We start from the raw sequence: 27760 nt of genomic DNA, 5'->3' as shown, positions 1-27760 counted from the left end.
GCATCTGGAACCTGGTGATTGAAAAGAGAGTTAACATATGAAGCCAAACAATTTGTTGAGCAATCATGGACCCAAAGCTTGGAATAGTGGAGAGGAAGTGTTAGGGAGGTACTCACTGCAAACTCTAGTGTACTTCTGCTTTCACGTATATATTTTGCAGTAGTATACAGATACGTGTGAACATAAACTCTCTCTCACAGAAACTGGTGTATATCTAGGTTATGGGACTTTCTTAGAAAGGGAACTACCTGAGATGAAATTAGAGTGTACTATTAAAGGAAAGGTCTCACCCGAGTAATGAAGCTGAAGGGTTGTCATTCCACACGTGAAGTATCTGGACACAGTCTGAGATGAAGCATGTTGAGGTGGCAATCGTTGCGTTGGTTAGGTTGTGATCGGCAGATGCAATATTATTTGGTTTGGATTGGGAGACGCATATGGGAAAGTGGGCCCTATCCAAGGGTTCCAGGACTGGGGGAAGTAGGGGCTCTATAGTGAAGATGTGAGGTTCCTGCTGTCTTAGGGTTCAAAAAGACAATCAATAGTTAATATTATCATCACATTATTTGTTAATTGGGTTAACTTTGAAAAGTCCTTTTGTTAGGGTTTGCTGTACAGTATCCAGTATCTTGTATGTAGCTGTGCTATTGGATGCTTCTAATCTACTTGGTCTAGGCTTTTGAGAGAGTCCGCATATCAAATACACAGCCTATACATTAAAAAGATTCAGTTTGTGTTTTGAAAAACGTTGAGACATACAATTGATTTTCCCCCTCTCATATTAATTAACTACTGATTTATATGTCTACATTTTGCTAGGAGTGTACATAAACACCATTCCCATCACCAAAAGACTGTGACCCATCCCTCCTGCCCACTCCCACCACCCACTGGCCCAGGAAGCTGAATGTCTACCCCTCACCACTGGGTTTTTACTTTGGTGCCCTACTTACAATTTCATCAGGTCCTGCTTTTAGTTTCCCTTTCAGATCTTCTTCCTCAACTTCTGTTGATGAGTGGGATCATCCCATACTCATCTTTATCTTTCTGACATAGCTCACTTAACATAATTCCTTCTAGCTCTGTCCAAGATGGGTCAGAGAAGGTGGGTTCATTGTTCTTGATAGCTGCATAGTATTCCATTGTGTATATATACCACAGCTTTCTCAGCCACTCATCTGGTGTTGGGCACCTGGGTTGCTTCCAGGTTTTAGCTATTATGAATTGTGCTGCTATGAACATAGGAGTACACACCTCTTTTTGGTTGGGTGTTATGGAGTCCTTGGGGTATAACCCCAGGAGAGGAATTATTGGGTCATATGGAAGGTCCATGTCTAGCCTTCTGAGAGTTTTCCAGACTGCTCTCCACAGAGACTGTACCAATTTACATTCCCACCAGCAAAGTAAAAGGGTTCCTCTGTCCCCACATCCTCTCCAGCATTTGTTGCTGCTGTCCTTTTTGATGTATGCCATTCTTACAGGAGTGAGGTGGTATCTTAGTGTTGTCTTAATTTGCATTTTTCTGACAATCAGTGACCTGGAGCAGATTTCATATGTTTGTTAGCCTTTTGGATCTCCTTTGGAGTGAATGTTTTGTTCATATCCTCTGCCCATTTTTGGATGGGGGCATTTGCTTTTTTGGTGCTAAGTTTGCTGAGCTCTTTATATATTTTGGTGATTAGTTTCTTGTCTGATGTCTGGCATGTGAAGATCTTCTCCCATTCTGTGAGGGGTCTCTCTGTTTGTTTAATAGTTTCTTTGGCTGTGCAGAAGCTTTTCAATTTGATGTAGTCCCATTGGTTTGTTTCTGCTTTAGTCTTCCTTGCAGTTGGGTTTGATTCATCAAAGATGTCCTTGAGGTGTATGTGGGAAAGTGTTTTACCAATGTTTTCCTCTAAGTATTTGATTGTTTCTGGTCTGACATCTAGGTCTTTGATCCATTTGGAGTTGATTTTTGTTTCTGGTGAGATAAAGTGGTTCAATTTCATTCTTCTGCATGTTTCAACCCAGTTTTCCCAGCACCATTTATTGAAGAGAGCCTCCTTCTTCCATTTAATCCTTTGGGACTTTTTTCAAAGATTAGATGTCCATAGGTGTGGGGATTTATTTCTGGGCTTTCAATTCTGTTCCACTGATCTCTGTGCCAATTTTTGTTCCAGAACCATGCTGTTTTGATGATGATGGCTTTATAATATATTTTAAGGTCTGGGAGTGTGATGCCTCCATTTCTGTTTCTTTTCCTCAAGATGGTTTTGGCAATTCTAGGTGTTTTCAGGTTCCAGATAAATGATTGTAGTGTTTGTTCTATTCTCTTAAAGAAGCTTGTTGGAACTTTGATGGGTATTGCATTAAATTTGTATATGGCTCTGGGGAGAATATTCATTTTGATGATATTTATTCTTCCAATCCATGAGCATGGGATATCTTTCCATTTCTAGGTATCAATTTCTATTTCCTTGCGTAGCAACTCATAGTTTTCAGCATACAAGTCTTTCACTTCTTTGGTCAACTTTATTCCTAGGTATTTGATTGATTTTGCTGAAACAGTAAATGGGAGTGATTTCTGGATGTCTTCTTTTTCAGATTTAGTGTTTGCATAAAGAAATGCCACTGATTTTTGTACATTGATTTTGTAGCCTGATACCTTGCTATATTGCCTAATAACTTCCAGTAATTTTCTACTGGATTCTTTAGGTCTTTCTATGTATACTATCATATCATCTTCAAATAGTGAGAGCTTGACTTCTTCCCTTCCAATCTGTATTCCTTTGATTTCTTTCTCTTGCCTGATTGCTATGGCAAGAACTTCCAATACTATGTTGAAGAGTAACGGTGACAGTGGACAGCCCTGTCTAGTCCCCGATCTGAGGGGGAATGCTTTCTGCTTCTGTCCATTGAGTATGATGATGGCTGTAGGTTTCCTATATATAGACTCCACTATCTTGAGGAATTTCCCATCTATTCCCATTTTTTGTAGAGTTTTGAGCATGAACGGGTGTTGGATTTTGTCAAAGGCTTTCTCTGCATCTATTGAGATAATCATGTGGTTTTTGGCTTTGCTTTTATTGATGTGGTGAATGACATTGATTGACTTACGGATGTTGAACCAGCCTTGCATTCCTGGGATGAATCCCACTTGGTCATGATGAACAATCTTTTTGATATGTTGCTGTATCCGGTTGGCCAAGATCTTGTTTAATATTTTGGCATCTATGTTCATCAGAGATATTGGTCTGTAGTTTTCCTTTTTTGTTCTGTCCCTATTAGCTTTTGGTGTCAGAGTGATGTTGGCTTCATAGAAGGTGGAAGGGAGTGTTCCTGTTTCTTCAGTCTTATGGAAAAGCTTAAGAAGTATGGGTATTAACTGTTTCCTGAAAGTTTCAGAATTCATTTGTGAAGCCATCTGGTCCAGGACTTTTGTTGTTGGGGAGATTCTTAATAACGGTTTCAATTTCTTTGTCTGTGATTGGTGCATTTAGATTTTTGTAGTTCTTCTTGGTTCAGTTTTGGAAGTGCATAGGTTTCTAGGAATTGTTCCATTTCTTCCAGATTCTCTAGCTTGGTGGCATATAGTTCTTTATAGAAGTTTCGCAGAATTCTCTGGATTTCTGTGGTGTCAGTTGTGATATCTCCTGCATCGTTTACAATTCTACTAATTTGAGTCTTCTCTCTTTTTTGTTTGGTGAGTCTGGCTAGGGGTTTGTCAATTTTATTTAATCTTTCAAAGAACCAACATTTGGCTTCATTGATCTTTTGTATGGTTCTTTTATTTTCGATGTTGTTTATTTCTGCTCTAACTTTAGTGATTTCGGTCCTTCTGGTTGCTTTAGGGTTCCTTTGTTCCTCTTCCTCTAAGTCTTTGAGGTGTGCAGTAAGGTCATTCATTTGGGCTTCTTCTTGGTGTTTAATATGTGATTGTATGGCTATAAGTTTCCCTCTCAGTACTGCTTTTGCTGTGTCCAAAATATTTTGATAGGTTGTGTCTTCATTTTCATTAGTTTCCAGGAACATTTGAATTTCCTGCTTGAGTGAGTAGTTCTTAAGGAGCATGTTGTTTAGTTTCCAAATTCTGTGTCTTTTAATAATTTTCCGTTTGTTGTTAATTGTTAGTTTTACTCCACTGTAGTCTGAGAAGATACTTGTCATGATTTCAATGCTCTTGAATTTATTGATGCTGTCTTTGTGGCCTAACATGTGGTCTATCCTTGAGTATGTGTTATGTGGATTTGAAAAGTAGGTGTATTCCAGTTTTTTGGGGTGGAGGAGTCTGAAAATGTCCAAGAGGTCTAGTCTGTCGATCTCTTCATTCAATTCTCTTGTACCTTTGTTGGTTCTCTGCTTTGTTGATCTGTCTAAGTATGAGAGTGGGGTATTGAAGTCTCCCACTATTATTGTATTACTATTGATGTATTTTTGTAATTCTTTCAGTAGATGCTTAATGTATTTAGTTGGTCCCTCGTTGGGTGCATAGATGTTAAAATTGTTAAGTCTTCTTGGCTGATTGATCCTCTAATCATTATGTAATGTCCTTGCCTATCTTTTATTACTTTATTTAATTTAAAATCTATCGTGTCTGAGATGAGAATGGCTGTTCCTGCCCTTTTTTGTGGTCCGTTAGCCTGTATGATAGTTTTCCATCCTTTCACTTTAAGTCTGTGTTTATCTTGTTGTGACAGATGGGATTCTTGCAAGCAGCCTATGGTTGGGTTATGTTTTCTGATCCATCCCCCCACCCTGTGCCTTTTGATGGGTGAGTTTAAGCCATTGACATTTATTGATATTATGGATTTAATGTATTGTAGTGCCATTGTTCTAAAAAAAATTTTGTTTGCTCTGATATATTGCAAGTATTATAGTGATGTTCTTGTTTATAAGAGGTCTTCTAGTACCTCTTTCAGGGCCGGCTTGGTGATGGTTGCCTCCTGTAACTGTTGTTTATCTATGAAGGTTTTAATCCCTCCATCTAGTTTGAATAAAAGTCTAGCAGGATATATTATCCTTGGTTGAAACCCTTTTTCATTCAGGGCTCTATAGATATCTTGCCACACCATTCTGGCTTTTAGAGTTTGAGTGGAGAAGTCTGCAGATAATCTTATGGGTTTTCCCTTGTATGTGACTTTTTGTTTCTCTCTTGCAGCCTTTAGGATCCTTTCTTTATCCTTACTTCTTCTCATTGTGACTATGATGTGTCTTGGTGTCTTCAGGTCTGGGTTGATTCTGTTTGGTACTCTCTGGGCCTCTTGAACCTTGATATCCTTTCTGTTATTCAGGTCTGGGAAGTTTTCTTGTATTATTTCCTCTAGAATGTTTGCTTTCCCTTCCTCTCTTTCTTCCTCTGGCAGGCCAATTATACGAATGTTACTTCTTTTGAGATCATCCCATATGTCTCTGTTGTTGTTTTCAGTGTCTCTCAATCTCTTTTTAAGCTCTTTCACCTCTTTCTTAGTTTTCTCTAACTCATCCTCTGTCTGACTAATTCTGTTTTCTGCTTCTGTTAGTCTGCTTTCCCTTGCCTCAGCTTCTTTCTTCATTACAGCTATTTCAGCTTTCCGTTCTCTAATTGCCTCAAGATAATCAGTATTTTCCTTGGGGGTGTCAACTGTTGTTTCCCTAATAGTGCCATTCCTTTCCTCCAATGTTGTTTTCATTTCTGTGATTAATAAGTTTATTATTGCTTGCATACTTTTCTTATCTATGGTTACTTCTGGCTGATTTGTAGTTTCTTCTGGGCTCTTGTCTTCATTCATTGGAGTAGCAGTTTTATTTGTTTTTGATCTACCCATTTTTTTTATTTATGTGTTTCTCTCTTTTTTTATGCTCTGTTCCTCAGTTGTTGTGTCTTAAATACAAGCAACACTGTACTAAATACCTTTATGACAATTGCACTCACCAACCTCAGGAATTACTGTAGCAACTGTAGTAAGTATTGAAGTAGTTTAATCGTTACCAGTTAGCCGAACAATTTCTCCAGTCCGTGAAAAAATAGTAACCAAATCCCAGTGAAGAAAGAGAAAAGAAAGAGAGGATAGCAAGAATAGACAGTTATGCAAATCTACTATCCAGTGTATATTCTAGGGGTAACAAGAGGGGAAAGGGAAGTAGAGCAGAGATACACACATAGAGAGTCCACTGTGAGTCAGATTTCTTCCCCAAAATAATTCACAAATTCAGAAAGGCAAGGAAGAAGTTATGACAAGATAAAAAAAAAAAGAGAGAGAGACAAGAGAGAGAAAAGGGAGAAGATGAGAAAAAGAGTTGTAATTAAAGATCAGTGCAAGGAAATTCCCAAATGTGTATCAGTAAATTCAAAAACGCACCCAGTTTGGTGGTGTGGGGTATCCTGCTAGGAGCTGGTCCCCAGGGAGTGCTTATGGGGGGAAGGAGGTATGCTTGAAAATTAAAAGGAAGAAAAAAGAATTTTTTCCCCTTTTTTCCCTACTCTAATTCTTAACCCAAATTAAGTTATAGTCCTTGGTGTCACCGCTAGGACTCCTTATTGGCTGGCCTACTAAAGGCAGAAAATCCTACTGTTTCCAGGAGATGTGTTCGGAGCTCAGCGGCTAGCAGCTTCTCAGTCCACCATCTTTCGGGAAACCCCCCCTCCAGACATTTTTAAATGATTTCTCGAAAATGAAAACTAGCTCCAAGTCCTTTGATCCAATGAGAGCTATACTCAAGAAGTCTTTGGATCCGCCCTCAGGGTCAAGGTGGTCCGTGGAGACTCCCAAGAGAAAGCCCCCCAGCTATAGTGCTCCCTCCTGGTCCTCTGCCGGCCGCCCAGCAGCGCTCTGCAACCGGTGGAGGAGCCGCCTTCCCGGGCGGAGGACAATGCCCGGCACACCCGCCTTGCCCGCCGCCGCCTGGGAAGTCTGGAGCAGCTGCCCGCTAGTTCGTGCCACCTTTACTCTAATTCTTAACCCAAATTAAGTTATAGTCACCTCCTTGGTGTCACTGCTAGGACCCCTTATTGACTGGCCTGCTAAAGGCAGAAAATCCTACCATTTCCAGAAGATGTGATGAGAGCTCACACCGCTAGCAGCTTCTCAGTCTGCCATCTTCCAGGAACCCCTGCTTTCCTATTCTTTAACCCTCTGGGAATATGGACCCAAGGTCACTGTGGGATGCAGAAGGTGGAAGGTCTAGCTTCTATAATTGCTTCCCCGCTGAACATGGTTGTTGGCAGGTTGATCCATACTCCCAGTCTGCCTCTCTCTTTCCCTAGTGGGGTGGGGTTCTGGGGAATCGGAGCTTCAGGACACATTGGTAGGGTTGTCTGTCCAGAGAAGTCTGGTCGTCATCATGGTGGAATCTGGAACTGAAAAGAGAGTTAACATATAAAGCCAAACAAATTGTTGTCTAATCGTGAACGTAAAGGCTGGAGTAGTACAGATGAAGAGTTGGGGGGGAGGTCCTCCGTTTTGTGGATAGCTAGTAGGCATATTTTAGTTATATTCCAAAGGGCCTGTGGCTCTACTAGTTTTCTTTCTTTCTTTTTTCCCCCTGAGCCTGAAATATGCTATGCAGGTGGATCCAAGTCTGTGGAGATGATGTTATGGCTGGAAAAAGAACCAGAAAGTTGTATCCAGGAAAAGAGTAGCTCTCAAATATAGGAAAGGTAAAAATATTGTTGACTGTAAACCCCAATTGATTTGATGTGATCTGGAGCCCATATTAAGCTTAGGAGCCTATGTAACCTCTGCATCCCTGTGAGGAAAATGGGTCCTGATATTGGGGCAGCTTGGAACATTCCTACTAGATTTATTTCTTCTTACAGATGCTTAAACAAGAGCAGCGCTTTCAGAGGACTTTGGGATAGGAATTTAAGCAAGTACGGCTTGGTGACTGTAGGATTGGTGATAGGCATTCTGCCAAGAAATCCACAGAACTCAGTCCAGGCAGGAGAAGGTAGTTGTGGAATCTTAAGAGAAAACTGAAGGAAAACCCCCAGGAATGAGGTTTAACACCAGTAAGTTCCAGAGTTTGCTCTATATTATTGGGGCAAATTAACGAGTTCTACAAAGTCAGTGAAGTCAAGCCTTAGGAAGTGAGCTGACGGAAAAGTCTTGGGAAGGAGCAATGTGATCACTGGCTGGTTCTAGGCAAATTCTATTTACTCTTAACCTTGGAAGTTGCTAGCATTATCTGTGGGCTAAAGCAGCCAGGTAGTTTCATGAACTGACTGGCAGCTACCGAAACACTTAGAGGATGGAACGATGGTTCTCACTTTCCAACCCTGGTTCCTTATTTAGTTTCAATTAGTACACTTTTTGTTTAAGCTATCACTACAGAAACAAGAGACCTTTCCAGATGAATAACCATGACTCCTTTCAGGAGAAATGCCCTTGTTTTTTTCTTTCTTTCTTGTTCCTCACACTAAGCTTTTTATTTCAGCAAATTTAAATTCTTCTGTCAGGTGTGTATGACTGACATTCATCAATCTACTCTTTATGCTCAGACTTAGGGCTTTTGTTCCCCAGATTTCTGTTGTCCTCCATAGAGAAGTCCTTCCATTTTCTACACCTGCATAAGGGCAGTTCCTCCTTCTGTATAGTTCACTAATGCTGAAACACTGGGTATGGGAGTAAGCCCTTAAGTCTCTGGGGAGAAGGTTCATATCCTCGATGTCTCTCCTGATCTTTTGTCATAGTGCCTTGTAGGGCTCCAGACAAAACTGTATCTCAGATCTTCCTATCTTTTCCAGTAGATTCTGTTACTTTTTCTTGTGACATTGATGTTTTTCAAATCCTTCATTCTTTTCAAAGGCAGTTAGTTGCTCCAATATAGATATAGTTTTTTTGTTTGTTTGCTAAGGTAGTGATTCTAGGATCCTGTTAATCAACCATCTGGAATCATTCCACAAATTTAATATCTTTAGATGGACCACAACTCAATTTATTGATGAAATAGGTAAAACACTTATCAACTCAATGGACTGAACCAGAGATCAATAACTCAGTATACCAGTGAGCAATGGCAGCCATCACAAATTTTTTTAAGTTCTGAAAATTATCACTGTTTCCTGAGACGTTGCGGACATAAGAAATATATCCCCGGGTGATTGGGAAGTAAGTGGGTGTTGAAGGCCACTCTTAAAGCCCTTTACTAATTTATGCTAATTGCATAAATTACTAAATTTATGTTAATTGCAGGTTCTCAGTCAGTTGAGAGAGATCTTTTATGTTTTAATTTCTATGTATTTATTCATATGACTGAGAAATTGTAAAAACATTAAGGAATAAATTTTTCTATGTTTTTTACATTTTTTAATCTTTTATTTACTTTGAATAGAGACAGAGAGAAATTGTGAGGGGATGAGGAAATAGTGCAGAAGAGAGACAGAGAGACACCTGCAGACCTGCTTCACAACTCGTGAAGTTTTCCCCCTACAGTTGAGGACCAGGGCCTTGAACCTGGATCCTTGTGCACTGTAATGTGTGCTTAACCAGGTGCGCCACCGCCTGGCCCCAATTTTCCTATGTTATATGTACTTCAAAACCCATTTTTTAACCTGTACCATTTTATCGATATATTCCACTATACTTAGACTAGCTGATAATTCACTTTTATTTTTTATGCTTCCACCAAACATGAAGAACATGGTCTACACTATTTTGAAATGTAAATATTTTAATGTCACTGCTTAAATTTTTGTACTAGACTTTTAAGCTTTTTATTTTCTTTTCCTTTATTATTATTTTTATTTTTATGAATTGCACCAGATTCATTGCTAAGGCTCCATGTCTGCATGGTGATTCTGCTACTCTGATGGCCATTTTTTTCTTCCTTCCTTCCTTCCTTCCTTCCTTCCTTCCTTCCTTTCTTTCTTTCTTTCTTTCTTTCTTTCTTTCTTTCTACCTACCTCCCTTCCTCCCTTCCTTTTTTCACTTTTTTCCTCTCTCCCTCCTTCCTTCTTTCCTTCTTCCCTTTCTTCCTCCTTACTATCTCTTTCTTTGATAGAAACAGAGAGAGATTGAGAGGGAAGGGAATAGAGAGAGAAAAACCTAGATTGCTCATGAAGCTTCCCTCATGTAGGTAGGGACCCAGAGCTTGAACCTGGGTCCTTGTGCATGGCAACATGTACACTCTGTCTAGTACGCCACCACCTGTTGTCTTTTTTGAACACATTGTTGTTCTCTTAAGATCACTCACAAGTAGAATTTTTATATTAATACTTTTTAAAATCTCTGGTACTGAAAAAAGTGGGTGGAAAATTATTTCCTATGGGAAATGGCACTTAAGTAAGCCTCAGTTAATTTGTCATTGACTTGATTAAAAGCTTCTTTCTGTAGCAGACTTTTGTATCTATATATTAGTACATTTACAAAAACTATCTTGTACATCATTCTTTGGTTGGGTAAGAAGAACTAGAATGAAAGCAGGAAATGCATTTTAAAATTACTAATGGCAATAGACAATATTTATGGGAAAATGCAGACAGAAGGAAATTTTCTTTTCTAAGAATACTTTTACTATTTATTCATTTTTTAATGAAAGAGAAAGAAGGAAAGTTATACAGAGAGAGAGGGGGAGATATCAGAACACGGCTCAACTCTGGTTTATGTTGGTGCTGAGGAATAAACCTGGGACTTAAGAACCTCAGGTATAAACGTCTTTTGTATAAGCATTATACTATGTCTCCAACACCAGAAGGAAACTTTCTTTACCTCATTAAGTTCTTCTTGGGTAGGTTGGATGGTCAAAAATGACAGTAGTTAGATTAGCAGTAGAAAAAACCAAATTTATTCGAATATCTAAGAAGAATTTACATGTCTATAAATTCCAGAGTAAATAGGATAGACCAAAAGCTTTTATTCTTGAGCCAATAAATAGGTGTTCAGGATGTCAAGGAAACAGGAGAAGAGCATTCACATGAGAAGAGAGGCTAATTCATAAAAACTTACTGCTTATATCAGCAAAATAGTTTACTTGAATTGCATGTTGCTTTGCCATGAACTTGACCCAGGTTCTATTTATTTATTTATTTATTTATTTATTTATTTATTTATTTATTATAGGGTTATAGGGTTATCTCTGGGGCTCAGTGCCTGCACTACAGATCCACTGCTCTTGGAGTTCATTTTCCCTATTTTTGTTGTCCTTGTTGTTGCCATTATTGTTTTTGCTGTTGTTGTTGTTGGATAGGACAGAGAGAAAGGAGGGGAAGGCAGAGAGGGGCAGAGAAAGATAGACACCTGCAGACCTGCTTCACCACTTGTGAAGCTATCCCCCTGCAAGTGGGGAGACAAGGGATGGAACCAGGACCCTTATGCTGGTCCTTGAGCTTTGCGCCATGTGCGCTTAGCCACTGCACCACCACTGGGCCCCCTTGACCCAGGTTCTAAACCTTGCCCTCACCACATTGAAGGGAGCTGCAGAGCTGTGACTTCTTCCCTGACCCTTTCTTTACCTTTTTCTTTCTATTTGGAAAAGTCAGCCTGGTGGGGAAAAAAAATCAGCCTAGAACAGTGAAGTACCAGAGATGACCAAAAGAAAAATAAAAATTAAATAAAAAAAAAAAAAACCTCAAATAGTCTGTAGGTATGTGTTTGTCCTACCATAACAGGGATTTCTTCAGTATAGAAGTTATTTCTGGAGATGTAACTAATATCCCTAGCAGTGTAATATTAATTATTCCAGGTAGTTAAGGAAGTGGTGAAAATTTTCTCTTGAAGCATGCGAGACAATCATTAGCTTTAGCTCCACATACTGTAATGACATCTTAGAAAAGTTTGCTCGGTTCATTTTGGAGAGGCCTATATGAGTATTTTGGGGAGATATAGTAAAAAAAAATGACAAGTATATGACACCATCATTACTAACATCTTTTCATTCTAACCTATACTGACCCAAATCTCTGTCTGTTCTTATCCTTTTTTTTTTTGCTCTATTTTTATCTACTATTGAAAGTTTCTTTGTAACCTCTAAGAACATAACGCTTTCTTTTGCTCCCCTTTGCATTTCCAGTATCCATAATAATGAAGAACACAAACTAGGCTCTCAATAAATTGTACTTGTAAAAAATGAATAAATGTTTATCACTTTACTGAATTCTCTCAATCAGACTGATAGAGCCTATTATTACCCCCTATAAACAGTTTTAGAGTTGAGTTCATGAAGCAAATAGGGAGCAGACTGAATTGCTGGTCACTTGGCATGTTGTTTCAAGGGAAAATTGTTTTTGATATTCAAAACTAGTACCTGAAATAAAATGTAAAATCAAAACTAAATTACTTTTTGCAGGAGAAGAGAAAGATCCCTGCTGTACCAAATGGAACAGCAGCTCATGGAGAAGTAGAGCCTCATGGAGGACATAATGGACCTGAGCTCCAGCGAACTGGAAGGTTAGTGAAAAGTTCTTGTATGGGCTCTCCAAGGTCAAATGATATACTGTTCTTGTGTGTCAGGAATTGCTATCTTGAGATTTTTTTTTAATACTCTTTGGGGATGAAAATGTCAACTTGATTTTTATGTAGTTTCTAATTATAGTGGATACACCATTCCATTTTATCTTATCCAGTCTTTCATTTTGCTGTGCATCAAATGCACTTGCAGATTCTTAGAATGAGTAAGAAAAACTGTCAGTTGCCCTTTCCAAAAGAGTCTGCTGAAAGCTTCAAGTTCAATATGGAAATAAAAATATCAAAAACTCAGTCTTGTAGGCTCTATCTCATTACATACAAGTAGGATGTATATAATGCTATTTTTTATTTTTACCATTGTAGTTTGAGGGAGCTACATGATTTATTTTTCTAATCACACATTTTTGAAGAGATGAAAGCTTCAATTTATTTCTTAAAATGGTTCTTTATGGTTTTTTGACAGCTTGTCTCTCTCTAAGCAATGTGTGAGCAGAAAATCAGAAATTCTCTTCAGGGAATATGTGCACGTAGGCTCCATTATAATTGAAGGCAATCGCAAAGACTTTGCAATATTGGTGCTCCCCTCCCCTCAAGGCCATTTCCTTTATGTTTTCATTGTATTCTCTTAAGCTGACTTTCCAGTTCCTGACAACTTGGTTCATTTTAATTTTTCTCTGTTCTTTTATCTATGTTTTGTTTCTAAGGAAATTTATTTTCCTTTACTGTCTTCCTCAGGCTCCATACCTAGTTTGATGTTTCAAATATATATTTTTTCTTTTCCCTTTACTGGAAGCATTGTTACTCCTGTTTGCTTTCATATTTTCAAATGCTGTCTTTTACCTTTGCTGGTATTTTTCTCTCTCTCTCTCAGGTATCACATGCCGCATAGCTTAGATTTTTTTCGAAGTTCACTTTTCCTTACTGCTTCCTAAATCCTCCCAGGTCACCAATATCCGGTATCTTCGCTTCTCCAGAGTTCTTCCACAGATTCTGTTGCTGACAGGACTTGAAGTATCCATTACTCATCTGCTCTCCTGGAGTTGCTGGTGTACATCTGGGCTGCTCTTGCACTGTTCTCTGTAAAGACCTCCCACTTCTGGATTTAGATTTTTGCTGCTAAAAGCACGTTTACTACACAGTAATTTAACAGCTATTTAGACTTGTGTATGACATAATAAGTAATTAAAAAGAAATCAGTGGTCTAACAGGAAGTGCTGTAAAACTGATAAATACTAAATACTAATTAGTTTATAGAATTCATAAACATCTCAAATTCTTTTGGGATTAGATGGGATATAAAAGAATAAAAAAGTAGACAATTCAGTTTAGTCTATTTTGAATTGTCACACACACACACACACACACACACACACACACACACACACACACACACACACACACTTACCTGTGAGTGTGTGTGTGTGTGTGTGATGTTTTTTACCAAGCATAGGTAGAGAGACCTAAGATTTATTTTTAAAATATTTTTATTTATTATTGGATAGAGACAGAGAGAAATTGAGAGAAGAGAGGGAGAGAGACAGAGAGACACCTGCAGCCCTACTTCACCGCTCGTGAAGTTCTCCCTTTCCAGGCGGGGACCAGAGGTTTGAACACCTGAGTCCTTGTGCACTATCACGTGAAATGTGTGTACTTAACCAGGTGCTCCACCACCTGACCCCATTTAGGTTTTAAGTGTCCTTTTTTTCAACTGAAGTTTTATCTTTCTCAAGGTCTCCTAATCTGTATTCATCTCTTGAAAGCAAACATTAGGGAAGCATCATGGTCTTGCCACTCATATAGTAGTAAAACATTTACCAATATGTCACTGTTGCATCCAAGTCAGGACAATAAAAATAATAGCCATATATTTTTTAGCTATGCTGAAGATGTACATTTTTCAAGGTAAACCAGAAATTTTTTCTCAAGAGAAACAGTAATTTTTTTAGGTGATTTTACATTGTCAGATGAAAATTCCTATTTAGAAGACAAATAGCAAAAATTGACTGTTTTTGTATTTTCAGTATATCAACAGTGTTGGAACTTAAGTCTTTTTCGCTTTCATATAGTAGTTTATATGTAGTCTTATTCACTTAAACATTATATCTTTTTGTATGGAGCTTCCAGTAGTCAAGTGTTAATTCTGAATGCTATTATTAAATACTCAAAAGAATGAGAACCCCTGCTTATTAATGTTTTTTATTTCCCACTGGTAAGGACAACTTAGTTTTAAAAGTGTAGGCAGCATTTCACAATTTGATATTAGTTTTTCCTTTAATCCTTCTGCAAATGTTTCAACTCTTGTTTTGGACCTATTTGAAATGAACACAATTCTGTCATGAAAGGTCATTTTTTTGTCTTGTGAAAGATAGACATTGTGATATGTTTGGACAATAGTTGGTCCAAAAGTAATGATGATAAGATCCTTCTTGTTTCATAAAAATATAAAAACAGGGCAGGGGGTAGATAGCAAAATGGTTATGCAAAAAGACTTTTATGCCTGAGGCTCCCCAGTCCCAGATTCCATCCCCTGCACCACCATAAAACCAGAGCTGAGCAGTGCTCTGTTTAAAAAAAGAATATATATTATATATATGGTATCTAGTTCTACCAAATGCTTCTATTAACCACAATGCTGTTTAGGTTCTTACCTGGAACAGCATTTGGTAAGGGTTATTTTTTGGCAGTGAGAGTAGGTAACTGGAGCATGGTTAAACATTGGTTTTTTTTCCTCTAGGGTGATGTTCACTATTGAATTATACAAAAGCCAGTTTGCCCTTTCTCCTTCACTTATTTATTTGCCTCCAGGGTTATTGCCAGGGCTCAGTGCAGGCACTATGAATCCACTGCTCCTGGAGGCCATTTCCCCATTTTTGACTGCATAGGACAGAGAGAAATTGAGAGAGGAGGGGGAGATAGAGAAGGGAAGAGAAAGATAGACACCTGAAAACTTGCTTTACCATTTGTGAAATGACCCCCTGCAGGTGGGGAACTGTGGTCTTAAACCAGGATCTTTGTATAAGCCTTATGCTTCTCATCCTTCACTTTCTAATCCACTAATTGGAATGAAAAATAATTAGAAAACATGCTAATAGTTGAGAGTGAAAAGCCTGACATTAGGAGTAGATTAATACAGAAATTACAGTAACCCTAAACTCTCATTATCTGAATTGTGTTTGATAAATGACTCTGTACCTTGTTTGAGAGAATTTGGGATTTTTTTGGTTGTCAACACAATATCTGAATCGGGGTTGAGGCAACACAATGTGCAAAGACATCCCTATAAATCACGATAATACAATGTAGCAGATTAATATAGGTCTCATCTCTGCTGGTGGAAAACATATACTGTGACCTGGCAACAAAACAAATGAGCATTTTTTTATTATGGGATTTTTAAAAAATATATATTTGGATTTCACTGTTGTGTTTTTCCCCCCTGTCTTAGGATTTTTGGGGGACTTATTTTAGATATCAAAAGAAAAGCTCCATACTTCTGGAGTGACTTCAGAGATGCTTTCAGCCTGCAGTGCTTAGCATCTTTTCTGTTTCTCTACTGCGCCTGTATGTCTCCTGTCATCACATTTGGAGGACTGCTGGGAGAAGCAACTGAAGGTCGTATAGTATGTATTGTGGTTTTCTTTGAACTCTGAAACAATCATATTTTAAAATGTATAGTTAGATGAGCAATACTTTTTATTCCTTTATGAAGAGAGACTTGATGTCTGGTCTAGGAAACAGACTTCTTTTTTTACTTATTTATAAAACAAAAAATAGTGGTCCAGGAGGTGGTGCAGTGGATAAAGCAATGGATTCTCAAGCATGAGGTCCCGAGTTCAGTCCCCAGCAGCAAATGGTTCTTTCTCTCTCTCCTCCTATCTTTCTCATAAATAAATAAATAAATAAAATCTTTTTTTAAAAAAAAACATTTTTCTTTAAAAAATTTAAAATAAAATAAAAAATATTGACAAGACCATCAGATAAGAGGTGTACAATTCCATGTAATTCCTACCACCAGAGTTCTATATAATATCCCCTCATTTGAAAGCTTTCCTTATTCTTTATCCCTCTGGGAGCATGGACCCAGGATCATTATGGGGTGCAGAAGGTGGAAGGTCTGGCTTCTGTAATTGCTTCTCCACTGAAATGGGTGTTGGCAGGTTGATCCATACTTCCAACCTGTTTCTATCTTTCCCTAGTGGGACAGGGTTCTGGAGAGGTGGGGTTCCAGGGCACATTGGTGATGTCATTTGCCCAGGGAAGTCAGGTTGGCATTATGGTAGCATCGGCAACTTAGTGTCTGAAAAAGCATTAAGATATATAAAGAACAAATTGTTTGATAATCAGGAACCTAAAGGCAATTATATAGCAGAGATTTGGGGTCTCTATTTTGGAAAAAGCTAGTAAGTATGTTTTAGGTATGTTCCCAGGGGCCCATGATGACTCTCTTGTATTACTAGAGAAGCTGGTGACCCATGCAAGGAATATCTTAGAACAGTTCTGAGTCTTAAAGAAGGTTCTGTCCTCATCGATGTTCCCCTATCTTGGGTTTTGTGCTCTGGTTTCTATCTCATAAGAGGTCCTTCACTCCCTATAAATTTAATGTTTATCCAAACATTTATCATACATATATGCAAATTTTTATTAAGTAAAAGAAAAGTGAAATAATACAGTGGACATAAGAAATTACCATTTGCTACCTTTTTGTTTTCTGCTGAGTGCCTGTTCTTTTTGCTAGATGTCTCAAAGCAAAGATATAAAAATGTATCCATGTATTTTCTCCCTAATTACACATATACAGCTTAGATAACAGAACCATTCACATCTTTACACAGAGTGCAATTGAGTCTCTCTTTGGAGCTTCCATGACTGGGATAGCCTATTCTCTCTTTGGCGGACAACCTCTTACCATACTAGGCAGTACAGGACCAGTTTTGGTGTTTGAAAAGATTTTGTTTAAATTTTGCAAGTAAGTATTATGTCCTGTTGCCTCTTAGCCTCCTCTGTTCCTTTACTATATGTGCATTTCCCAATGTTACATTTGGAAATTTGTTGTGAGAGGTGAAAGTAACTGATTTGATCTAGTTTGTTATTTTGGTCTTTCTGTACAAATAAAGGAAAAGTACAAACATGTGTGTAAATTTAAAACATTTATGCAATATTTATTTAAAATTATACTCAACTTTAAGCTCTAAAAAGTCCTTTTAGTTTTACATCCTTAGATGTTCTCTTTGAACAGTCTAGAGTTTAGGCACTCAAGGGCTATGTAGCCTATTTACTTTCCCTTCCTGAATTAAACTTATTTCTGTCCTCCCTCACCCCCCATCTTTTTAAAATGGTAGCAAGCTGTTAAATAACCTTCGCTGTTCTTTTCCTACCCTAGAGAATATGGGCTGTCATACTTATCTTTAAGAGCTAGTATTGGCCTTTGGACTGCAACCCTGTGTATTATACTTGTGGCCACTGATGCAAGCTCTCTCGTCTGCTATATCACCCGATTTACTGAAGAAGCTTTTGCTTCTCTTATTTGCATCATTTTTATTTATGAGGCCCTGGAGAAGTTATTTGAACTCAGTGAAGCATATCCAATCAACATGCATAACGATTTGGAACTGCTAACACAATACTCGTAAGTATCATTTCCCCTGTTGTCTGTAGGACTTTTCTCTTCTACAAATAGAACTATTGTTAAAAGAAATATGAGCAACTTACTCAGTGGATGTAGAGTGCCATAAATTAATTTGTGGGCTTTCCTGGACTCTGAGAACTGAACAAAATCTAAAAGTCATCTAATCAGCCATTTATCTGATACTTGAAATCTTATAACATTTCTGCCAAGAATATTTTTGAAGTCTTAGTTTTATTCTTTATTAAATAAATAATGAATCAAGGCCAAATTTACTCTAGAGATTTTGTTTTCACAGATATATATGGTATTTATCTACATCTTGATTTACTATAGTTCAAAGAAACAGTAGTGAAAATGTAAGATTCAGACTCAGTACAATGATAAATTAGACTAACTGGTTATCAATTACTTTAGTTTGGTGTTTGAAAATATAAACAAAATCACCAAATTAAGATGTAATTTTTCTTTGTGTAGAGGTTAATATAGGCTGGGTTAAAGGTAGGATTATAATTTCATAAAACCGTGTTTTCAAAGTATATGTTGTAGTATTATAAATTATTTATTTGACTTAATTTAAATTTATATAAAATTTAAATTTAATTTAAATTTATATAAAATAAGTAAGTATTTGAAGGTGTTTAAATTTCCTGGTCTAGAAAGAAATAGGATCAGAGAAGCAAGTACTGAACCCAAAATTATGGTCACAGTTTGAAGGTAGAAGAATGAAAAAAAGAAATAATGTAACCAATAGGTAAAAATCATCCGAGTCATCAGAAATGGGGAAATTTGTGGATACTCGGATTATAGAAGGTAAGGAACAAGCCTGTATCAAGAAGTCCTTAAGAAGGGACAGTGGTGGGGAGGGAGAGGAAGATGGCGGACTGAGAAGTCGCTAACAGCGAGCGCTCTGATCGCATCATCGGCAACGGTAGGATTTTCTACCTTTAGCAGGCCAGTTAATAAGGGGTGACACCAAAAAGTGAGTACAATTTAATTTGGGTTAAGAATTAGAGTAAAGGTGACACGGACTAGCGGGGTTCCAGAATTCCCAGGGCGCCGGGCAAGGCGAGTGCGCCGGGCATTGTCCTCCGCCCGCCCAGGAAGGCGGCTCCTCCGCCGGTTGCAGAGGGCAGCAGGCAGAGGACCCGGAGAGAGCACTTTAGCTCGGGGGCTTTCCCTTGGGAGTCTCCAGGGTCCACCGCGAACCTGAGAGCGGATCCAAAGACTTCTTGAGTATAGCTCTCATTGGATCAAAGGACTTGGAGCTAGTTTTCATTTTTGAGAAATCCTTTAAAAAAGTCTGGAGGGGGGGGTTTCCCGGAAGATGGTGGACTGAGAAGCGGCTAGCCTTTGAGCTCCGGACACATCTAGTGTAAACAATAGGATTTTCTGCCTTTAGCAGGCCAGCCAATAAGGGGCCATAGCGGTGACACCAAGGAGGTGTCTATAACTTAATTTGGGTTAAGAATTAGAGTAGGGGAAAAAAATTCTTTTTTCTTCCTTTTAATTTTCAAGCATACATCCTTCCCGCAGCCCCCCCCCCCCCATAAGCAATGCCTGGGACCAGCTACTAGCAGGATACCCCATACCACCAAACAGGGGTTTTTTTCTTTTTTCTTTTTTTTTTTTTTTTTTAAACTCACTGATACACATTTGGGAAGTTCCTCGCACTGCTCTTTAATTACAACCCTTCTTCTTATCTTCTCCCTTTTCTCTCTCTATCTCTTTTTTTTTAATTAATTAATTAATTTATTTATTTATTTATTTTTACCTTGTCATACACTTCTTTCTTCTTTGCCTTTCTGAATTTGTGAATTACTTTGGGGAAGAAATCTGACCCAGAGTGGACTCTCTATGTGTGTATCTCTGCTCTAGTTCCCTTTACACTCTTGTTACCCCTAGAATATACACTGGATAGTAGATTTGCATAACTGTCAATTCTTGCTATCCTCTCTTTCTTTTATCTTTCTTCACTGGGATTTGGTTACTATTTTTTCACGGACTAGAGAAATTTTTTGGCTAACTGGTAACGATTAAACATCTTCAATACTTACTTCAGTTGCTACTGTTATTCCTGAGGTTGGTGAGTGCAATTGTCATAAAGGTATTTAGTACAGTGTTACTTGTGCTCAAAACACAACAACTGAGGAACAACAGAGCATTAAAAAAAAAAGAGAGAGAAACACATAAATAAAAAAAAATGGGTAGATTAAAAACAAATAAAACTGCTACCCCAATGAATGAAGACAAGAGCCCAGAAGAAACCACAAATCAGTCAGAAGTAACCATAGATAAGAAAAGTATGCAAGCAATAATAAACTTATTAATCACAGAAATGAAAACAACATTGGAGGAAAGGAATGGCACTATTAGGGAAACAACAGTTGAGACCCCCAAGGAAAATACTGATTATCTTGAGACAATTAGAGAACTGAAAGCTGAAATAGCTGTAATGAAGAAAGAAGCTGAGGCAAGGGAAAGCAGACTAACAGAAGCAGAAAACAGAATTAGTCAGACAGAGGATGAGTTAGAGAAAACTAAGAAAGAGGTGAAAGAGCTTAAAAAGAGATTGAGAGACACTGAAAACAACAACAGAGACATATAGGATGATCTCAAAAGAAGTAACATTCATATAATTGGCCTGCCAGAGGAAGAAAGAGAAGAAGGAGAAGAAAACATCTAGAGGAAATAATACAAGAAAACTTCCCAGACCTGAATAACAGAAAGGATATCAAGGTTCAAGAGGCCCAGAGAGTACCAAACAGAATCAACCCAGACCTGAAGACACCAAGACACATCATAGTCACAATGAGAAGAAGTAAGGATAAAGAAAGGATCCTAAAGGCTGCAAGAGAGAAACAAAAAGTCACATACAGGGGAAAACCCATAAGACTTTCTGCAGATTTCTCAACTCAAACTCTAAAAGCCAGAAGGGAGTGGCAAGATATCTATCGAGCCCTGAATGAAAAAGGGTTTCAACCAAGGATAATATATCCTGCTAGACTTTCATTCAAGCTAGATGGAGGGATCAAAACCTTCTTAGATAAACAACAGTTAAAGGAGGCAACTATCACCAAGCTGGCCCTGAAAGAGGTACTAAAAGACCTCTTATAAACAAGAACATCACTATAATACTTGCAATATATCAGAGTAAACAAATTGTTTTTTAGAACAATGGCACTACAATACATTAAATCCATAATATCAATAAATGTCAATGGCTTAAACTCACCCATCAAAAGGCACAGGGTGGGGGGATGGATCAGAAAACATAACCCAACCATATGCTGCTTGCAAGAATCCCATCTGTCACAACAAGATAAACACAGACTTAAAGTGAAAGGATGGAAAACTATCATACAGGCTAACGGTCCACAAAAAAGGGCAGGAACAGCCATTCTCATCTCAGACACGATAGATTTTAAATTAAATAAAGTAATAAAAGATAGGCAAGGACATTACATAATGATTAGAGGATCAATCAGCCAAGAAGACTTAACAATTATTAACATCTATGCACCCAATGAGGGACCATCTAAATACATTAAGCATCTACTGAAAGAATTTCAAAAATACATCAATAGTAATACAATAATAGTGGGAGACTTCAATACCCCACTCTCACACTTAGACAGATCAACAAAGCAGAGAACCAATAAAGATACAAGAGAATTGAATGAAGAGATCGACAGACTAGACCTCTTGTACATTTTCAGACTCCTCCACCCCAAAAAACTGGAATACACCTTCTTTTCAAATCCACACAACACATACTCAAGGATAGACCACATGTTAGGCCACAAAGACAGCATCAATAAATTCAAGAGCATTGAAATCATCCCAAGTATCTTCTCAGACCACAGTGGAGTAAAACTAACTTTTAACAACAAACGGAAAATTATTAAAAGACATAGAATTTGGAAACTAAACAACATGCTCCTAAGAACCACCGGGTCAGAGACTCACTCAAACAGGAAATTCAAATGTTCCTGTAAACTAATGAAAATGAAGACACAAACTATCAGAATATTTGGGACACAGCGAAAGCAGTACTGAGAGGGAAACTTATAGCCATACTATCAATATTAAACACCAAGAAGAAGCCCAAATGAACGACCTTACTACACACCTCAAGGACTTAGAGGAAGAGGAACAAAGGAACCCTAAAGCAACCAGAAGGACAGAAATCACTAAAGTTAGAGCAGAAATAAACAACATCGAAAATAAAAGAACCATACAAAAGATCAATGAAGCCAAATGTTGGTTCTTTGAAAGATTAAACAAAATTGACAAACCCCTAGCCAGACTCACCAAACAAAAAAGAGAGAAGACTCAAATTAATAGAATTGTAAACGATGCAGGAGATATCACAACTGACACCACTGAAATCCAGAGAATTCTGCGAAACTTCTATAAAGAACTATATGCCACCAAGCTAGAGAATCTGGAAGAAATGGAACAATTCCTAGAAACCTATGCACTTCCAAAACTGAACCAAGAAGAACTACAAAATCTAAATGCACCAATCACAGACAAAGAAATTGAAACCGTTATTAAGAATCTCCCCAACAACAAAAGTCCTGGACCAGATGGCTTCACAAATGAATTCTAGAAAACTTCCAGGAAACAGTTAATACCCATACTTCTTAAGCTTTTCCATAAGATTGAAGAAACAGGAACACTCCCTTCCACCTTTTATGAAGCCAACATCACCCTGATACCAAAAGCTGATAGGGACAGAACAAAAAAGGAAAACTACAGATCAATATCTCTGATGAACATAGATGCCAAAATATTAAACAAGATCTTGGCCAACCGGATACAGCAACACATCAAAAAGATTGTTCATCATGACCAAGTGGGATTCATCCCAGGAATGCAAGGCTGGTTCAACATCCGTAAATCAATCAATGTCATTCATCACATCAATAAAAGCAAAGCCAAAAACCACATGATTATCTCAATAGATGCAGAGAAAGCCTTTGACAAAATCCAACACCCGTTCATGCTCAAAACTCTACAGAAAATGGGAATAGATGGGAAATTCCTCAAGATAGTGGAGTCTATGTATAGGAAACCTACAGCCAACATCATACTCAATGGAGAGAAGCAGAAAGCATTCCCCCTCAGATCGGGGACTAGACAGGGCTGTCCACTGTCACCGTTACTCTTCAACATAGTATTGGAAGTTCTTGCCATAGCAATCAGGCAAGAGAAAGTAATCAAAGGGATACAGATTGGAAGGGAAGAAGTCAAGCTCTCACTATTTGCAGATGATATGATAGTATACATAGAAAGACCTAAAGAATCCAGTAGAAAATTACTGGAAGTTGTTAGGCAATATAGCAAGGTATCAGGCTACAAAATCAATGTACAAAAATCAGTGGCATTTCTTTATGCAAACACTAAATCTGAAGAAGAAGACATCCAGAAGTCACTCCCATTTACTGTTTCAGCAAAATCAATCAAATACCTAGGAAGAAAGTTGACCAAAGAAGTGAAAGACTTGTATACTGAAAACTATGAGTCACTACTCAAGGAGATAGAAACTGATACCAAGAAATGGAAAGATATCCCATGCTCATGGATTGGAAGAATAAATATCATCAAAATGAATATTCTCCCCAGAGCCATATACAAATTTAATGCAATACCCATCAAAGTTCCACCAGGCTTCTTTAAGAGAATAGAACAAATACTACAATCATTTATCTGGAACCTGAAAACACCTAGAATTGCCAAAACCATCTTGAGGAAAAGAAACAGAAATGGAGGCATCACACTCCCAGACCTTAAACTATATTATAAAGCCATCATCATCAAAACAGCATGGTACTGGAACAAAAATAGGCATACAGACCAGTGGAACAGAATTGAATGCCCAGAAGTAAATCCCAACACCTATGGGCATCTAATCTTTGATAAGGGGGCCCAAAGGATTAAATGGAAAAAGGAGGCTCTCTTCAATAAATGGTGCTGGGAAAACTGGGTTGAAACATGCAGAAGAATGAAATTGAACCACTTTATCTCACCAGAAACAAAAATCAACTCCAAATGGATCAAAGACCTAGATGTCAGACCAGAAACAATCAAATACTTAGAGGAAAACATCGGTAAAACACTTTCCCACATACACCTCAAGGACATCTTTGATGAATCAAACCCTATTGCAAGGAAGACCAAAGCAGAAACAAACCAATGGGACTACATCAAATTGAAAAGCTTCTGCACATCCAAAGAAACTATTAAACAAACAGAGAGACCCCTCACAGAATGGGAGAAGATCTTCACATGCCAGACATCAGACAAGAAACTAATCACCAAAATATATAAAGAGCTCAGCAAACTTAGCCGCAAAAAAGCAAATGACCCCATCCAAAAATGGGCAGAGGAAATGAACAAAACATTCACCACAGAGGAGATCCAAAAGGCTAACAAACATATGAAAAACTGCTCTAGGTCACTGATAATCAGAGAAATGCAAATCAAGAAAACACTAAGATACCACCTCACTCCTGTAAGAATGGCATACATCAAAAAGGACAGCAGCAACAAATGCTGGAGAGGATGTGGGGACAGAGGAACCCTTTTACATTGCTGGTGGGAATGTAAATTGGTCCAGCCTCTGTGGAGAGCAGTCTGGAAAACTCTCAGAAGGCTAGACATGGACCTTCCATATTACCCCATAATTCCTCTCATGGGGTTATACCCCAAGGACTCCATAACACCCAACCAAAAAGAGGTCTGTACTCCTATGTTCATAGCAGCACAATTCATAATAGCTAAAACCTGGAAGCAACCCAGGTGCCCAACACCAGATGAGTGGCTGAGAAAGCTGTGGTATATATACACAATGGAATACTATGCAGCTATCAAGAACAATGAACCCACCTTCTCTGACCCATCTTGGACAGAGCTAGAAGGAATTATGTTAAGTGAACTAAGTCAGAAAGATAAAGATGAGTATGGGATGATCCCACTCATCAACAGAAGCTGACTAAGAAGATCTGAAAGGGAAACTAAAAGCAGGACCTGATCAAATTGTAAGTAGGGCCACAAAGTAAAAACCCAGTGGTGAGGGGTAGACATGCAGCTTCCTGGGCCAGTGGGGGGTGGGAGTGGGCGGGAGGGATGGGTCACAGTCCTTTGGTGGTGGGAATGGTGTTTATGTACACTCCTAGCAAAATGTAGACATATAAATCAGTATTTAATTAATATGAGAGGGGGAAATCAATTGTATGTCTCAAAGTTTCTCAAAAGACAAACTGAATCTTTTTAATATATAGGCTATGTATTTGATATGCGGACTCTCTCAAAAGCCTAGGTCAAGTAGATTAGAAGCTTCCAATAGCACAGCTATATACAAGATACTGGGTACTGTCCAGCAAACCATAACAAAGGGACTTTTCAAAGTTAACCCAATTAACAAATAATGTGATGATAATATTAACTATTGATTGTCTTTTTGAACCCTAAGACAGCAGGAACCTCACATCTTCACTATAGAGCCCCTACTTCCCCCAGTCCTGGAACCCTTGGATAGGGCCCACTTTCCCGTATGCATCTCCCAATCCAAACCAAATAACATTGCATCTGCCGATCACAACCTAACCAAAGCAACGATTGCTACCTCAACTTGCTTCACCTCAGAATGTATCCAGAGACTTCACGTGTGGAATGACAACCCTTCAGCTTCATTACTCGGGTTCCAGATGCCACCAGGATGCTGGCTAGACTTTCCTGGATTGAAGACCCCACCAATGTGTCCTGGAGCTCAGCTTCCCCAGAGTCACACCCTACTAGGGAAAGAGAGAGGCAGACTAGGGGTATGGACCGACCAGTCAACGCCCATGTTCAGCGGGGAAGCAATTACAGAAGCCAGACCTTCTACCTTCTGCAACCCTCAACGACCCTGGGTCCATGCACCCAGAGGGATAGAGAATGGGAAAGCTACCATGGGCGGTGGTGGGTTATGGGGATTGGGTGTTGGGAATTGTGTGGAGTTGTACCCCTCCTACCTTATGCTTTTGTTCACTAATCCTTTCTTAAATAAAAAAATTAAAAAAAAAAAAGAAGGGACAGTGGTATCAAGATCAAACAAAGTGAATTAGAAAATAGTACTGGAGGGGGGAGTCTGAAGGTAGCGCAGCTGGTTAAGAGTGCGTGGCTCAAAGCGCAAGGACTGGCATAAAGATCCTGGTTCAAGCCTCTGGCTCCCCAGCTGCAGGGGAATCCCTTCACAAGCGATGGGTGAAGCAGTTCTGCAGGTGTCTATCTTTCTTTCCCCCTTCTGCCTTTCCCTTCTCTCTCCATTTCTCTCTGTCGTATCCAACAATGACGACATTAATAACAACAATAATAACTACAACAATAAAACAACAAGGGCAACAAATGGGAATGAATAAATAAATAAATAAATAAATAAATATTTTTTAAAAGAAAGAAAATAGTACTGGGTACAGTGAAGACAAGAGACTAGAAGCCACTTTGCAAAACAAAGAAGAGAAATGGGGCTTTTTTTTTTGTCAAAGAAACTAAAAAGCAAAGCCTGTTGGAGAGGAAGATAGATAATTGGACAGGTCAAATTTGATAGATTAAAAACCTATGCATACTTGAAAATGAGAAATTAGTGGGTGAGGGAAGAGATTAGAGACACGAGAATTAGTGAGTAAACATGGGATTAGGACCTCTCAGTAGTGAAATAGTGATGAGAGCAAGACAAATTATGGGGTTCAGTAAAACATTTATTCAGTGGATAATTTGAGGGCAAAAATAGCTTTATGTGTCATAATTCCTGCCTGCTTGTCATGGTGGTCAAGGGGGAAATGGCACAACTCTTATTTTTCTGTTTCTATGTCTGATTAAAAAGTTAACTCTAGGAGCCTGGTGGTGAAGCACCTGGTTGAGTGAACATGTTACAGTGCACAAGCACCCAGGTTCAAGCTCACCCACACCCTGTGCCCACTTGCAGCAGGAATGCTTCTCAAGTGGTGAAGCAGTGTAGCAGCTGCTCTTCCTCTCCCTTTCTAGCCCTTACTCTCCTCTCAATTTCTCTGTCCAAAATATAAATTAACAAACAAACAAACAAATAAATAGGGCGGGGGAGACAGCATGATGGTTATGCAAAGAGATTCTCATGCCTGAGGCTCCAAAGTCCCAGGTTCAATACCCTATATCATCATAAATCAGAGCTGAGTAGTGCTCTGGTAAATTAAAAAAAAAAAAGCAAAGCAAAACAAAATAAATAAAACATTTTAAAATTTTTATTAGTGATTTAATGTTGATTTGAAAAATCATAAAATACCAGGGTTATAATTCCACCACCAAAGTTGTGTTCTCATTTCTTCCACCGGAAAATGCATCAGTTCTCCCAAGATCACAGATATGGGTTTACTATTATCTCTATAACTATCTATATTTATATGTATTTTCCCCATTTTTTCTATGGTCCTGCTTCTGCCTTTCTTCCTTTCTAAGTCATACCCACTGTTTCTGAGTCGCCTTTCATCCCCCCCCCCCCCACCCCTGCTCCCACCCCATGTCCTGATGGAATTGGAGTTTATAGCTCTCTGGTTATCTTTTCCTAACATTTGCCCCTTTGGGACTATGGACCAAAATTCTTCATGGGATGCAGTAGGTAGAAGGCCTGGCTTCCATAATTGCTTCTTTGCTGGACATGGGAGTTGGCAGGTTGATCCATACTCCCAGCCTGTTTCTATCTGTCCATGAGGGACAGGTCTCTGGAAAGGGGAGGTTCTGAGACACACTGGCTAGA

General features: G+C 38.6%; 1 protein-coding gene across 7 annotated transcripts in view; it reads left to right on the top strand.

Annotated features, from left to right (window-relative positions):
• Nucleotides 1–27760, top strand: part of SLC4A10 (solute carrier family 4 member 10) — a 359857-nt gene that overhangs the window by 253006 nt on the left and 79091 nt on the right. For all 7 annotated transcript variants that reach the window (XM_060177810.1, XM_060177808.1, XM_060177811.1 and 4 more), the window contains 4 exons: nucleotides 12241–12341; nucleotides 15805–15979; nucleotides 17192–17325; nucleotides 17740–17985. In XM_060177810.1, coding sequence (XP_060033793.1) covers nucleotides 12241–12341; nucleotides 15805–15979; nucleotides 17192–17325; nucleotides 17740–17985 — 656 coding nt within the window. The remainder of the gene's footprint in view (nucleotides 1–12240; nucleotides 12342–15804; nucleotides 15980–17191; nucleotides 17326–17739; nucleotides 17986–27760) is intronic.

The sequence above is a fragment of the Erinaceus europaeus genome, chromosome 18 (genome assembly GCF_950295315.1).
Source record: "Erinaceus europaeus chromosome 18, mEriEur2.1, whole genome shotgun sequence".
NCBI classification, from domain to species: Eukaryota; Metazoa; Chordata; class Mammalia; order Eulipotyphla; family Erinaceidae; genus Erinaceus; species Erinaceus europaeus.
This window is presented reverse-complemented; position numbering and strand designations above follow the sequence as displayed.